At 40.0% G+C, this 15,809-nt stretch overlaps 1 protein-coding gene across 2 annotated transcripts in view; it reads right to left on the bottom strand.

The window, feature by feature from the left end:
- Positions 1-2,974: 2,974 nt before the first annotated feature.
- Positions 2,975-15,809, bottom strand: part of LOC101342545 (zinc finger protein 45) — a 63,739-nt gene continuing 50,904 nt past the window's right edge. The window contains exons 2-5 of one of the 2 annotated variants that reach the window (XM_023742730.1): positions 12,190-12,268; positions 11,679-11,805; positions 10,553-10,645; positions 2,975-4,719 (exon numbers count right to left, since the gene is read on the bottom strand). In XM_023742730.1, the coding sequence (XP_023598498.1) occupies positions 3,323-4,719; positions 10,553-10,645; positions 11,679-11,805; positions 12,190-12,204 (1,632 nt within the window). In that variant the 5' untranslated portion in view covers positions 12,205-12,268 and the 3' untranslated portion in view covers positions 2,975-3,322. The remainder of the gene's footprint in view (positions 4,720-10,552; positions 10,646-11,678; positions 11,806-12,189; positions 12,269-15,809) is intronic. The other variant, XM_012559197.2, reaches the window with a different exon arrangement.

Genomic DNA, 15,809 nt, shown 5'->3' with positions numbered 1-15,809 from the left:
TATCCACAGAAGCAAAACAGTGGTGTGTAGGTGTGTGTATATATATATATGGGGGCGGGGAGACACTAATCTCTAGGAAATGGCTCATGCAGTTGTGGAGGCTGGCAAATCCCAAATCTGTGGCTCAGGCATTGAGCTGAAGGCTTCCTCAACTCTTGTGGTTGCAGGGGCTGACAAACCCAAAATCAGCAGGTCAGACAGCAGGCTGCTGCTTCACGGGGCTGTGGGAGCTGGCGAATCCCAAAATCTGCAGGTCAGGCGGCGGCTGCTGGCTCACGTCCACAGAACCGGAAGTCAGATGATGATCAGTCACACGCAGGAACGAGAGCAAAAGGCAGCGAGCTTTGACAGAACGCCCATATATATTGGATACAGGCCACACCCCCGAGGAAACCACCCTCACAACTGACTGGCTGATCACATCATGGAGGTGATTACGTTATATTTACTTATGGAAGAGCCATCAGTGCAATGTTTGCCAAACCACTGAGTCATAACCTAATTAAGTTGACATATAACATTAACCATCACTAACTGCCATACTACTTTCCACAGAAGCTTTGCTAAAATTGATGTTCACTGTAAAATCAAAACATATACTTCATAATAATTATAAAATGGAAAAATCCCACAAATTGCTCCTTGCCATAAAAAATCCCAAAGGATCAGTATTCCCTTACACATTGTTTGTGCACACAAACATGAACACATAAACACAAAAATTTGATGATGCTATAATGGCTACAATCTGTGATTTCCTAAAGTCCGTATTATGTCCTTTTTCTGTTATGTTACGTATCTGTTCCATCATTTTAATAACTTCATATTATTAGAGGTATATATCAAAATTGAAAAAACTTCCTATTGTAAACTTATTATATCCACTTAAAAAAATTGACTGACATCATTAATGTAGTACCCATCTTTTTGGTGTTTTAATCTCATCATTATAGCATCCTATCCCATGATTTCCAGGACAAAGATACACATTCTGACATATCCTCCTTTCCAAAAGCCATGTTTTTACTGCCACCAATAGGGAAAAGTGTGTAAATATTAGTCCTGTCTCAAAAATGAATTCATTTAACTACCAAATTCCAATGTTTTATTTTTTGTTTATTTAGGTATTTTTCTCATGGGTGGGAGAGAATAATATGGGAGAGGGAACTTGACAAAATTACTGTCCTTGAAATTTAGAATGGCCCACACCTGAGTTTTGATAAAAGGAATGCTACACTAATTAGAAGGCAATCATATCAATGCATGGATGGAAATGCAGAGAATCACAATCAATGATCAATTCATAGAGAAAAGGTTTGTCATTGGTACCTAGTTATGACTCTTTGAAAGCATTACAGTAAACCACTTCTTGTTGAAAACACATTCAATTGTGTAACATGCAATGTCCTGTTACTGCAAGGAGCCCTGGTGGTGCAGTGGTTAAGAGCTTGCGGCTAACCAAAAGGTCAGCAGTTCAAATCCAACAGTCACTCCTTGGAAACCCTAGAGGGCAGTTCTACTCTGTCCTATACGGTCGCTATGAGTTGGAATCACTTGTCTATCTAGTGGTGCTATAACAGACATAGCACAAGTGGATAGCTTTGACAAAGATAAATTTATTTCTTCATAGTAAAGTAGGCTAAAAGTCCAAATTCAGGGCATCAGCTCCAGGGGAAGGCTTTATCAATCTTCCCCTGGACTAGGAACTTCTCCACAGAGGGACCCTGGGTCCAAAGGACACGCTCTGCTCCTGGCACTGTTTTTTTGGTGGTATGAGGTCCCCCTGCCTCTGCTCGCTTCTCTCTTTTATATCTCAACGGACTGCCTGAAAACACGATCCAATCTTGTAGATTGAGTCCTGCCTCACACAACTGCTGCCCATTCTCCCTCATTAACATCACAGCGGCAAGATTTACAACATATAGGAAAATCACACAATACCGGGAAGCACAGCCCAGCCAAACTGATACATTTTTTGGGGGACATAATTCAATCCATGACACCACTTGATGGCAATGGGTTTGGTTTTTTGGTTTGGTTATTGCAAGGTTAACTAAAACTGTCTGTACTCTCTGGAGTACAGAAATTGAATTTATACTCTATACAACTTAGACAGAGGCCCAAATAATAAGTTGAGGACAGGAGAGGCTCGAAGAAGGACAGGAGCCAACTGCAAATATGTTAATATGTTGATACTAAATTAATATTGTGGATTGCAGTACTGAGTAGTTTTCTGCATCTCAACTAATGTTTGTTCCCAGGAATTAAGATTTTATTTTACAAGCGTACTCTTCTGGATACAATTTTCAAATATTGTACATTTTCTCCTTTAGATATATTTAACAAACGAGTGTGAAGAACTGGTGGTTCAGTGGTAGAATTCTCACTTCTCATGCCGGAGACCCGTGTTCAATTTTTGACCAATGTACCTCATGTGCAGCTACCATCCATCAGTGGTGTCTTGTGTGTTGCTATGATACCAGATAGGTTTCAGAGGAGCTTCCAGTCAGACAGACTAAGAAGAAAGGGCTGGTAATCTACTTCTGAAAATCAGCCAACAAAAATGCTATAGATCACAATGGAACACTGTGTATCAGGATGCTATGAGTCAGGGCCAACTCAAAGTTACCTAACAACAACAAAGTACTGAGCACACCTATCATGTGTTATTCAATGGTAAGGTTGTGTAGATTAACCAGAAATCAACAAATCCCTGCCCTCATGGAGCTTATATCATAGTGGACATTGATTTTGAAATGTCCATCATTATACTTTTGTAAAGACATGATCAAACTCTTTCTAGGTCCTAGCTCCTGAGTGACAGCTGGAAACTGTCAAGGTTCTGAGAAAAACCTGTACTGCACCACTTAACAAAGGTTCTCTGCTGTGTGGTCTCTTGACCACTGGGATTTGTTGAGCTATGGCAGGAACACTGACTCTATTGAAACAAATGTTTTGCCTCCCACAAGACCCAATGAACACAATAATTCAGGTTGCACATGAGTTTTTATAAATTATTTTATAGAACTTCTTTAATCTGAAGATTCTCTGAAGTTCATCACTCTCATTACTTTTATAAAACTTATCATCACCATGGATTCTTTGATGTCTTACAAGATCTGAATTCAACCTAAAGTGCTTACTACCTGTCTTACATTTATAAGGTTTTTCTGCTGTGTAAATGTTCTGATGACATTGAAGTTCTGAAAACTGATGGAAGACTTTAGCATACACATCTGTACAGTTTCTCTCCTGTGTGGACCTTATGGTGATTGTCAAGACTGTAGCTCCACTGTGAATTCTGACCAAATCCCTTCCCACACTATTTACTTTTGAATGGCTTTTCTCCAGTGTGGACTTTCTGGTGGGTCAGAAGATATGAAGCCTGAGTGAAGCCCTTCCCACACTCCTTGCAGTTATAGGGTTTCTCTCCTGTATGGACCCTCTTATGGATATAAAGTTTTGAGCGAAAACTGAAACCCTTCCCACAGTGCTCACATTTGTACGGTTGCTCTCCTGTGTGCATTCTGTAATGATTAATAAATGATGATCTAAAATGGAAGTTCTTACCACATGCATCACATTTGAATGGCTTTTCCCCAGTGTGGATTCTCTGATGTTCCCGAAAACGTGAAGCACGAATAAAGGCCCTGCCACATTCCTCACAATTATAGGGTTTCTCTCCTATGTGGATTCTACAATGAATTTTATGATCTCCTCTACGACTGAAGCCTTTCCCACACACTTCACATTTATAGGGTTTGTCTCCAGTGTGGGCTACCAGATGAAATTCATAATAGTATTTTGTCATAAAGCTCTTCCCACACTCCTCACATTTGTACGGTTTCTCTCTTGCGTGGATTCCCTGATGGGATCGAAGGTGTGACTTCTGAACAAAGCGCTTCCCACACTCTTCACACTTGAATGGTTTTTCTCCACTGTGACCTCTCCGGTGGATCAGAAGATGTGAGGCCTGATTAAAGCCCTTCCCACACTCCTCACATTTGTATGGTTTCTCTCCTGGGTGAAGCAAATAATGGGTATTAAGTGCTGATCTACGACGGAAGTTCTCACCACAAGCATCACATTTGAAACGTTTCTTCCCGGTGTTGATTTTCTGGCGTTCTGGTAGATGTAATGCACAAATAAAGCTCCTCTGACATTCCTCACAATTACAAGTTTTCTCTTGTGTATGGACTTTGCAATGAACATTAAGTGCTGATCTATGACTGAAGCCTTTCCCACTTTCTTCGCATTTGGGTGATTTCTCTATGGTGTGGACTTTTTGATGCATTTGCAGATGTGAGCTCTGACTAAATTCCTTACCACAGTCAACACACTTACATAGTTTCTTTTTCATGTGAACTCTCTGATGAATACGAAGAATTGAGCTATAACGGAAGCTTTTTCCACACTCAATACATGTATGAGACTTCTCTCCTGAGTGTGACTGTTGATGAAGATCAAAACTGGAGACATCACTGAAGGTTTCCGTACACTCATTACACTGATAAGATTTCTCTCCTGTGTGAATAATAGATGGTCCTGCCTCAACCTGGCAGGACGAATCACCCTGTTTGCAGAACTGAGACCTATTTATCATGGAGTCTTGATATCTGGTTAAGACTCTTGCAATCTGTTGCCAGATTTGCCAGCAGGAAAGTTCCTCATGTGGTTGTGCTTCTGGAGTAGTCTCCATCTCACTTTGGATCTTGCTCCCTGTAAAGGCAAGATAATTCAGAGATTTGGGCAACTAAAAGCTTTGTTCAGTCAGGTTTCAATATTTCACACTCAGAACATGAGATTTTAATGAAACCAAAGATGATTCTGGTTGTCTTTTCCATGGTGTATTATTATGTTCTCTGGTGCAAACAGTTAACACACCTGGCTGCTAACCAAAAGCTTGGAAGTTGAAGTCCACCCAGAGGATCCTCAGAAGAAAGGGCTGGCAATCTACTTCTGAAAACTCAGCCACTGAAAACCCTATGGTGCACAGTTCTACTCTGACACACACAGGGTCACCATGAGTCACACACTACTCAATGGCAACTGGTTGGTTTATCATGTTCTCTGGTATAAAAGACTACAGAAACCAGGAAGTGGTCTAGCAGGCTCCTATCCACTAAGCATTAACAAGAACCATTATACCACACCAAGTCTGTTATGGGAGGTACAAATTACAAATTAAAGACTTGATTAAAAAAAAAACAACAATATACAAACTGCTAACCTGTTGCTATCTTTATTAAATTATAAAGTCAGTATAAAATCTTGGACAGTAAATTATGAAGATGCTTGCTACCCTAGTCTTTATCAGTGGTGGAAGAATGGTTTCAGAATTGTTTTTTTCAATCGGCCATTTAACAGTAAAGGAATGGTTAATGATAACACTACATCGTAAAACCTTCCGAAGGAATGTTTTGTGGACCGTTTGTTTCTTTTTTTATGTGGCAGTTTTGGTACTAGTTTTTAAAATCAGTACTTTTTAAATGGGAAGAACTTGACCAAAAAATCTGTCATAGAATTTTGAGACCCATTAAAACAAAGTTTAATGAATGAGGAAAAAAAATTATGTCAATAAAATACGAATAAATGAGAACTTGAAGGAAATAACATAATACTTTTTGAGTTTATGTTATATATTGTAATTATAAAACACCTAGAAGTGTTTATATCTACATTGTTATGGATCGAATTGTGTCCCCCAAAAAGATATGCTGAAGTCTTAATCCCTGGTACCTGTGAACATGTTTTTTTTTTTTAATTTTTTTTTTTGTGTGTTTTTGGTGAATGTTTACACAGCACATTAGGTTCCCATTTCACAATTTCTACACAAATTGTTCAGTGACATTAGTTACATTTTTCACAACATTCTCTTTAATTACGATCTGGTTGTTCCATTTCCAGTGCTCTAGTTTCCCTTCACCCCTTGTCTTCTCATCTTTGCTTTCGAGTAATTTTTAACATTTTGGTCTCATATAGATGGTTTTTTAATGGAGCCCCATACTCATGGGTAATATTCTTTATTTTGTGTGCCAATCTGTTATTTCACTAAAAGGTGACCTTAGGGGATATTTTCGGCTCAAGGTTTAAAGAGTATCTCAGGGCGATAGCCTTGGGGAGCCCTTTCGTCAACCTGTCCAGTAAGTCTGGACTTTTTCAGAATTTGAGTTCCGTTCCACATTTTTATCCCATTCTATCAGGGTCCACCTACAGGGTACTGTAAACTAGTTTCTTCTCTGGGACTTTGGTTTGTTTCTTTCTCTTTTGCTCCTTATGAGTAGAGATCAATAATTATTTAACATGGCTGTTCGCAAGCTTTCAAGACCCCAGACACTACTCATCTCACTGGGATGCAGAACATGAACTCTGTGAACTATATTATGCCAAATGATTGATTTGTCCCATGCGACCAAGATCCTAAGCCTTCAAACCCAGAAAACCAATCTCGCGAGGTGTTAGGGTATGTCCGAGAAGTATCTCTAACTCTGTCCTCTATGAATATATATGCGTGCACACACACATCTGTATGTACATGTATAGATGCTTCTGTCTGTGCACACATATGTACACACCTCTACCTACCCGACTTGACGGCAAAAGGTTTGTTTCTTTTGGTTTTTGTAGCTACCCGTACATATATATGCCTATACACATATATATGTGACCATAAACTCCTTTTTCAGTTAGTGTTAGTGAACATGTCCTGTTTTGAAAACAGAGCCTCTGAAATTATTATAAGTTAACATGACGTCATGCTGGAGTAGGGAGAGTCCTAATCCAATCTGATGGTGTCCTACAAAAGAGAAGAGACATAGAGGAAAGATAGCCAGGTGAGGCTGAAGCCTCAAGTCAAGCAACACCTGGGTCTACAAGAAGCTGGGAGACACAAGAAAGGATCTTCCTCAGACACTTCGAAGGGAGCACAGCCCAGTCCATACGTTGATTTGGACTTCTAGCCTCCAGAACTTTAAAATGATAAATTTCTGTTCTCATAAGCCACCCAGTTTGTGGTATTTTGTTACAGTAGTCCTAGGAAACGTATATGTACATGTTCAAAGTATTCCTGGAGATTCTGCAAACATGCATACCTACTTGTACTTTTTTTATACAGACAATAAGTTAGTTAACTTTTGCAAACTCTTGACACCCTATAAAGTAAGTTAGAAACGTCTTTTCTAAACTATTTATGCTTATTGGTATTCCAGTTTCTAAATTTATACAAACAACTATTATGTGTAAAAAACAAAAACCAAACCCGTTGCCGCTGAGTCAATTCTGACTCATAGCAACCCTATAGGACCGAACAGAACTGCCCCATAGGGTTTCAAAGGAGAGGGTGGTAGATTCGAACTGCCAACCTTTTGGTTAGCAGCCATAGCTCTTAACAACTGCACCACCGGGGCTCCAATATATGTTTAAATTTTTTGGTAAACTTCTTAAATAAAGGTTAAAAATTACCTCTGAGGAAATTTTGAAAGAGGAGAAATTCACTTCCCTCCCTGCAGGAATAGTCAATTAATAGGTGCTTCTTACTTTCTTTCAGCAGACAGCTGATGAAGAGCCTCTATAGAATTCTGTGTGGTGGCTATTTTATCAGAACATTGCTCCAATGTCAAGCTGGAATGGTTGGAATGACTTGCAGGCTTGGAACAAAATACTTTATCACATACTGACTAAAACATAGCGTATAATGTGAGAGTAGACCTTTAGCTCCTTCTGGGAAGTTGCCTCCTGAGGCCAAAGGGGAAAGTAAGTTGAAGTGATAACATACACTATTCCGAAATCGGACAGTAATCCAGAGCTCCAGGGAAAAAAAAAAAAGTGGAAGCTCATCTTTTACAAGAGACTGAGCCTAGGAGAAGGAAAACATCATGTTGAATAAATAAACAAATCCCAGTTTGCCTTTTTTGTGAGTGTTTAAGCCAAGTCAAAAGAGCTTTTCCACATCAGTTACATGAAATAGGAAAGACTGGAAACCAGTTTTCTTGGAGAGTTGAAAGGCTGTACAAGAGACAGGGGCCCATAAGTTGGTGCTCCTGATGAGAAAATCACAGGTGGTAAGAATCAAGGGGGTGGGGGGAAAAAAAAAAGAATCACAAGGGAGCGAAAAGAAAGCATGAGGTTTATGCACTGGTTTCTCTTGAGGCTTTGAACTGTGTTTTTGGAAAAGAGTGTGAAAAACTTTGGAGGTAGATACATTGGCCTTTTACAACCATTTTTCAAATTGAAGATTGCATCTCATTAGTGAGCTGTGAAATATATTTAATAACCTATAATAAACTGACAAAAGAAACACAATAGAAACTATCAGAGCATCATCACAAGCAGGGAAGGTGTCATTACACGAAATGTCTTATAACGTTATCCATATTAATCTACACAGACAAGAAACGTTTCCACTGGTTATGATGGAAGACACGTTTCTTTCTATGCTACGGCTCATGCTCAAAAAGTTTGGAAAGTTTGGTTCAGGAAATAACCAAGTCCTTATTTAAACAAATTGTTCAAACAGAAAGACAAGTTCCAATGGTAGAAATTTGGAAAAACATTAATAGCTTAATAGATAAGTCCGTATCTTGTGGTAGAGCCTGTAGCTTATGATATTTTATGTATTTGGTAAACTGTCACTTTAAATGGCAGCGGACTCTGTTTGAGACTGCATCAATATTGTGTGGGTAGTTTCCTGATTCTTTCTAGGTTTTAATGTTCATTGGTTGAAAATAAAACACCAGGTCTTCATAAAAATGAAAGGAAAATTGTGTGAAATCTATATTCTTTACCATTTGCTTAACGAGTAACTTGTGGAAAATAAAGGCACAGACACAGACATATTTCTGAACCTGAGATGACCAGAAATATCAACATTCAGCAGCACTCAGCCGTGTGACTCCTGTTACTCTCATCCTAACTCTGCCCCTCCAGCACAGGGAAGAGGAAGCCTGGGGGCAGTGATGTGGACTTTAGGGGAGTGAATGGGCTGCAGCTGTCAAATCTTTCAAAGGGAAGGAAGCTTGCTTGGTTATTCTCTGAGCCCCCAGGAAGGGCTTTTTTGTTTTTTTTTTCAAAAACCACTGTTGGGGAGCTGCCTAAGAAGTGGACATAAGTATCATTATAAAAAAAAAGGAGACATAAGTATCAAGAAGTAAACGTAAGTATCATTATTTTAAAAAGGATTATGAAAAAAAAGAATTTCTTCCCAGAAATTAATATGCTCTCCTACTGAGGACTCCAAGGAAGCAGCAGGGAAGCCATGATATTCAGTTTGGTCACACCACAATGCTTAAAAGTTTCCCCAGGACGTGGGTCAAGTGCACACACCAAACACGCACTCACCCCAAGGGCACCTAATATGTACAGATACCTGACATGTACCAGGACAATTCCAGGCCCTGAGGAAACAGCAATAAACAGAAAAACATTCTTGTCTTGGAGATTACATTGCAGTAGGGACAGAGAGGTGAAAAACAAATAAAAATATATGTGACAAAAAATAAGGCAAGGCAAGGAGAATAAAGAGAGGATGCTATTTTAAACAGGACAGATAGACAAGGCTTCTCTCATGATATTAAAACTAAGCAGAGACCTCAATGAAGTAAGGGCGGTGCCAGAAGGTGACAGTATCATAGGCAGAGAGACAGCACATAAATGACCCTGTAGCAGAAACATCTGTGGTAGGAGAATAATAGTTCTCCAAAGATGTGCATGTCTTAATCCTCAGAATCTATGATCATGTCATCCAATGTGGCAAAGGGGAATTCAGTTTGCAAAGCAGCTGGCCTTAAGATAGGAAGATTATTCTGGATTATACAGGAGGGATCAACACAATCACAAGAGTCCTTAAGAGTGGAAGAGGGAGGCAGAAAAGAAAGAGGGCAGAGGGAAGGTGATCAGGGAAGAATGGTCAGAGGTACAGTGTTAACTGGCTTTGAAGATGGAGGAAAAGGGCCAAGAGCCAAGGAATGTGGACGGCTTCTAGAAACTGGAAATCCAAGCAAACAGTTCCTCCCCTAGAATGACCCTGCTGACACCTGGGTTCTGGCCCAGTGAGATATGGCAGAATTCTGACCTACAGAACTGAGAGATAACACTGTGTTGTTTAAAGACATTAAATTTGTAATAATTTGTTATGGCAGCAATAGAAAACTAGTACACCATCCTTGAGACATCTAAGAAAGAGCAGGAAAGACAATGCGGCTACAAAAGACTGAGCAAGAGAGAAAAGAGAGATGTATTCAGAGAGGCAGTGGGGGACGAAGACCAGACCGCGTAGGCTCCTATAAGACACTTTAAGAAACGTAAGAAGCCATCAAGGGTTCTGAGTAGAGGAAAGACATAACCTGGTGTACATATCCCAAGGATCACTTTCGCTGCTCCAAACATTCAGATGGCTGGAGGGGGAGGGTAGAAGCAGGTCAACCAGTACAAAGGCTGTTGCAATAATCCAGGAAAGAAGTTTGGTCATTTGGACCAGGGCAAAAGCGATAGGGGTGGCAGAAAATAAAACAAATGGAGAAACGTCTACAAGGATTCCCAGTTGCTTGGATCTTACCTGAATTCCCTTCTCTTTGGGTTCTTGGCTTCATTATCCAAAGACTTTTTTCCCTTATCAAGTAGAATATATTGTGTTTGAAGGGGTGAATCCCTGTGAATATGCAAAGTCACGCATTTAAAACCAACACAGTTCAGGTACAATTTAGTGGAAATTTGGGTTCCTACCACATATTCACCAAGTAATCAAAAGTAGTGTTTTTTAACATGTTGTTATTATGACCCATTTATTTCAAGACCAATACACATATACATATATTCCTAAAAAAAAGGATTGAATAATGTACTCTTAACCAATGTCTAAAAACCAGTTGCTGTTGAATTGACCCCGACTTATGGTGACCCCACATATCAGAGTAGAACTGTGGCCCATAAGGTTTTCAATCGCTTTTTTTAAAAGAAGCTAGTCAGGCCTTTCTTCTGAGTTCCTCTGGGTGGACTTGAACCTCCAATCTTTCCATTAACAGCCAAGTGCCATTAGCGCTTTGCACCACCCAGGACTCCTAGCTAATGTCTAAAACCAAAAAAACCAAACCACTGCTATCAAGTCCATTCCAACTCACAGTGACCTAAAGGACAGAGTAGAACTGCCCCACAGGGTTTCTAAGGCTGTAAATCTTTACGGAAGCAGACTGCTACATCTTTCTCCTGTGGAACAGCTGGTGGGTTCAAACCACTGACCTTTCCATTAGCAGCTGAGAGCTTTAACCACTGCATCACCAGGGTTCCTTAAATAATTAAATCTTCCATCTTCCCCCACTGGCTCTCGCATCACTCATGCAATCGACCAGAGTTTGTGCTGCAATGTGCTCCAAATTTTCTAACAAGCGCTGATATTTTCTACCCTATTTCATTAGAAATTGCTGGTAGGATTCAATAAACTGGTTTCATAACTCAATAATGGGTCAGGAGTGGAATCCGAAGAATAGACAAGGCATAGCAGTATGTTGTGCATCTATACTTCTTTAACAAAACACAGAAACATTCTGTCTCTATGTCCCACAGGGAGTAGGAAAGTAGGTTCCCAAACTCAGAACCATTTCAAAAGCCCCAAAGCCTCGAACACCAGAGGACACAAAGACATCCCAGGGGGCTGACATGCAGTCTCAGGGAGGGCCTGTCCTCACCCATGGAGACCAGGTTCATAAAGTTCTCCACCATCACATCTCTATACAGCTTCCTTTGAGCAGAGTCCAGCAGCCCCAGCTCCTCCTCGGTGAAGACCAAAGCCACATCGTTGAATGTCACTGCTTCCTACGATACCAAACATATGCAACGTCAGTCTTATAACCAACATCCACTAGGAAAGGGGAAGCGCTGAGAAGGTGGACAGGATGGGTAGGAAGCTGTCTCAGATCTTGAGGGACTTGGGTCAGCTTGTAGATTTCCCACCCATTCTCCTTGTATCCTGCAATGCCATACACTGATTTTCCTCAGCCTCCCCAGTAACGTGGCAATGAAGAAATATCTTCATATTCTTACTTGGTGACCTCCAAAATAAACTAAAAAGGTATAAAGCAGGCACCTGGCACACAACAGGTCCTCAAATGCCTCGAGTGTACCCAAGAAAGAGAAAAACATGGGTCCAATCTGAATAGTGAGATGGTATTTTAACAGAGAGGGGAAAACCCTACTCACCTTGGATGTTCTCATTGTTTCTTCCTACTTCTGGTGATGTACAGAGCCCTGAGATATGCAGAGTCCTGGGAAAATACAACTAGGGAAGGAGAAGGAAGACATAAGTGGCCAGATCACTAGTGTTGCTTTGTGGCTCTGAAAGTAGCAATTCTGATTCTGGTATGATGGAAATTGTGACAACATAATAGAGTAAGAGACAGCTCTGGCGCCAATATGTCTGGGTTCAAATTCTGGCATGGCTTCTCGCTAGCTTTTTCATCTTGGCAAATTAATAACATCTCTTTGCCTCAATTCTGTCGTCTGTTAAGCTGGGATAATAATAGTCAGGGTTCCTCCTTTCCCATTAAACTAGGTTTTAACATTTACTATGACTCCGAGAGATCCTTGGTGGTGCAGTGGTTGAGAACTACGGCTGCTAACTAAAAGGTTAGCAGTTGGAATCCACCTGCCACTCCTTGGAAACCCTACGGGGCAGTTCTACTCTGTCCTACAGGGTTGCTATGAGTCAGAATCGACTCCACGGCAATGGGTTTGACTTAGTTTTTGGTTTATGTCTCCAAGGATGCTCTGGGTGGTGCATGCAAATGGTTAATGGTTACCGTGTTCAGCTGCTAACAGAAAGTTGGACATTTGAGTCCACCTAGAGATGCCTCAGGAGAAAGGCCTGATGATCTGCTTCTGAAAAACCAGCTTGTGAAAACCTGATGGAGCACAGTTCTCCTCTAACAAACATGGAGTCTCCATGAGACGGAACTGACTTGATGGCAACTGGTTTGGGGTTTGGAGGTGTTTTGTTTTGTTTTGTTTTGTTTTACTGATAGGATGGTTACAAGGTGGAAAGCTCTTATGACACTGTCAGATTTCTTATTTCTTCATAGCTATAGAAATGCAGATGGTATTCTGTAGAATGACAATGTCCTTACCAATGTGATTTCTACCAAAATCATGCTGTAAGATACCTAACTTCTGCTGTGATTGCTCTGTCACGTGAAGGTCACTTGTAACTTCTGAGATATCTGTTACCTTTGCTTCATTGTTTTCTGTAATGATTTGTTGCCATGAGAATAACATTTAAATTGTCATGGACAACTATTTTATAAAGGTATAAAAAAATGAGCACATTTTCTTTTTTAGGCAGGAAGAGCTTTAGAAAAGCCTCTTTACCCAAATGCACAGAGATAGGATAAACATTAGTTTTTAGTTTCTATTAAGAAACACAAGATTCTGGATGAAACAGTTTAGCATTTTCTCAAAAAGTTAACTAGCACTTGACCCAGCAATTCCACACCTACGTATCTTCTCAGGAGAAATGAAAACACATGTTCACACTAAGATGTGCACATGAATGTTCACAGCGGCTTATTTTAGCACATCCCCAAACTGAAAACAAGCTAAAGGTCCACCTGCTACTGAAAGTGTGCCCTAGCCATACAATGGAATATTACTCAGCAATAAAAAGGTCTGAAAACACAATGCTAAGCGAAAAAAGCCAGTCACGAAAGACTACATATTGTATGATTCCGTTTACATGAAGTGTCCAAAACAGGCAAATCTATAGACATAAAGTAGGCTGGTGGTTGCCTGGAAGTGGGGATGGGAATAAGGCTTAACTGTAAACGGGCATGAGGAGTCTTTGCAGGGATGAAAATGCTCTAACACTGATTTATAGCGATGGCTGCATTACTTGTAAAGTTACTAGAAATCACTGAATTGTAAATCTGAAATGTGTGAATTTTATGATCTGCAAAATATACCTCAATGAATAGTCAAAAATCGTCTTACAATCTTCATCTCATTTAAATTCACAGACTGGATTCTGAGCCCATACCTATATAAAATTTATATCTGAATGGATGAATAACTAAAGGGGAGAAGCAAAGCTCATCTTTATAGGAGCACGCCCCCTAATTAACGTGGAGAAAAGATAAGAGGTAGAAAATCACCACTTTCAACTAGTGATGAAAATTTGATGAAGAGAAGAATATCCACATAATCTTAAAGTATCCTTCCACAAGAAACTTTACTAATTACAAAAGAAAAACTATTAACTTGACAGTGGGGAAATCTAACAGACATCACCTTAGCCAAGTGAACAAAGCTGAGATCATCAATACTGGGACAAACACACATCATTGGCCTTCAGATATGTTACACTGAAAAGGACATGTCACCACTTCTGTGGTATACCTGCCAATAATGCATAATCTGAATCAAAGCATGAAAAACACCAGACAAATCCCAAATGAAGACCATTCTCCAAAGCAAGTTGCCATTACTCTTTAAGTACATCAAGAATAAATAAGACACCAGAAGAACTGGATAGTGCCTGGCTACAATGACCGAATATTTTGATCTAAGATTCTACAGAAGAATACTAATCAAAAGAGGGAAAAGTGCAGAACAGAATTTAAAATTTTCATGGAATCCAGACTTTCTGGAGCCACTGAGGCTAGATGAACCCCCAAAACTACTGCTCTGACATCATCTTTAAACCTTAAACCAAAAACATCCCCTGAAGTCTTCTTTACACCAAACAATAGTTTAGCTTAATTAGTGAAGAATATCTGCCTTGAGCACTGTGCTCTTGTAACGAACTACCTATATGGGGTTAAGTTCAGAACAGCAACTTGAAAGGTTAGATAGGAAGCTTAGTGGGCAATGAGCTTATGTTAATGGTGGAGAAATTAGGAAAAGGAGGGTGAGAATGGTTGCACAACTTGAAGAATGTAATCAATGTCATTGAATTGTACATGCAGAAACTGTTGAATTGGTGTATGTTTCACTTTGTAATTTTCAACAACAACAAAAAAATTTTTTAAATTATAAAAAAGACAAGTAAGACAAAGAAAGGACACTTAATGGTGGAGCCAATAGAGCTGAAGCACTTGCCTGAGTAGGGCAGAGGCCAGGCTGAGAAGCAAGGCTGAAGTGGGGCCTGCCTGAGGGCAGAATTGAGAGAAGACTGACAGCTGTCGTGGCTGGAAGCTCTCCTGATTGATGAACTATATCCTGTCTCCTGTATTTTCCTGTTACTTCCAAGTTGATCCCGATTCTAAATTGTAACTTGTTACTTCCCTAATAAACCCCATAACTGTGAGTATGCTCTATAAATTGTGTGGCCACTGCAACAAGTTATCGAATGCAGCAGAAAAGCAGAGAGTGCCATGGAGGGTTGGTTGCTGTCAGAACTGGTAAAAAGTTTGGAGTGGGGGTATGTCTGACCTCCACCTCATAGGAATCTGCTGTGGGCTGATGGTTCTTCTCATTCCGCCTCTTGAAGTTAGAGGACTTCTGATGCTGCTAGCTTACAGACCCTGAACTGAGGGAAAAATAGTTATAAAGGTCTTTACTGGGACAAGAGAACAAATTTAGATATTGTTAAAATAAAAATCACATTAAGCCATGATTTACAAATTGAAGTAACTTTCTGACTAGAGTCAAAAATGTTCCAAAGATGAGGAAGAACTTCCAAAATTTTTATACTGTATCTGATTGGCATTGCCATGGAAACAAGGAAGGGGGGGAATAGTGTTTATATAATAATAATTTACTCTAAAGCACAGCTTCCTGTCAGACCCTGGAATTCCTGTTTCTCGAAAATGACTGCATGTAGGTAATTC

This window comes from Trichechus manatus, unplaced genomic scaffold, assembly GCF_000243295.1.
Source record: "Trichechus manatus latirostris isolate Lorelei unplaced genomic scaffold, TriManLat1.0 scaffold00216, whole genome shotgun sequence".
Lineage (NCBI taxonomy): Eukaryota > Metazoa > Chordata > Mammalia > Sirenia > Trichechidae > Trichechus > Trichechus manatus.
This window is presented reverse-complemented; position numbering and strand designations above follow the sequence as displayed.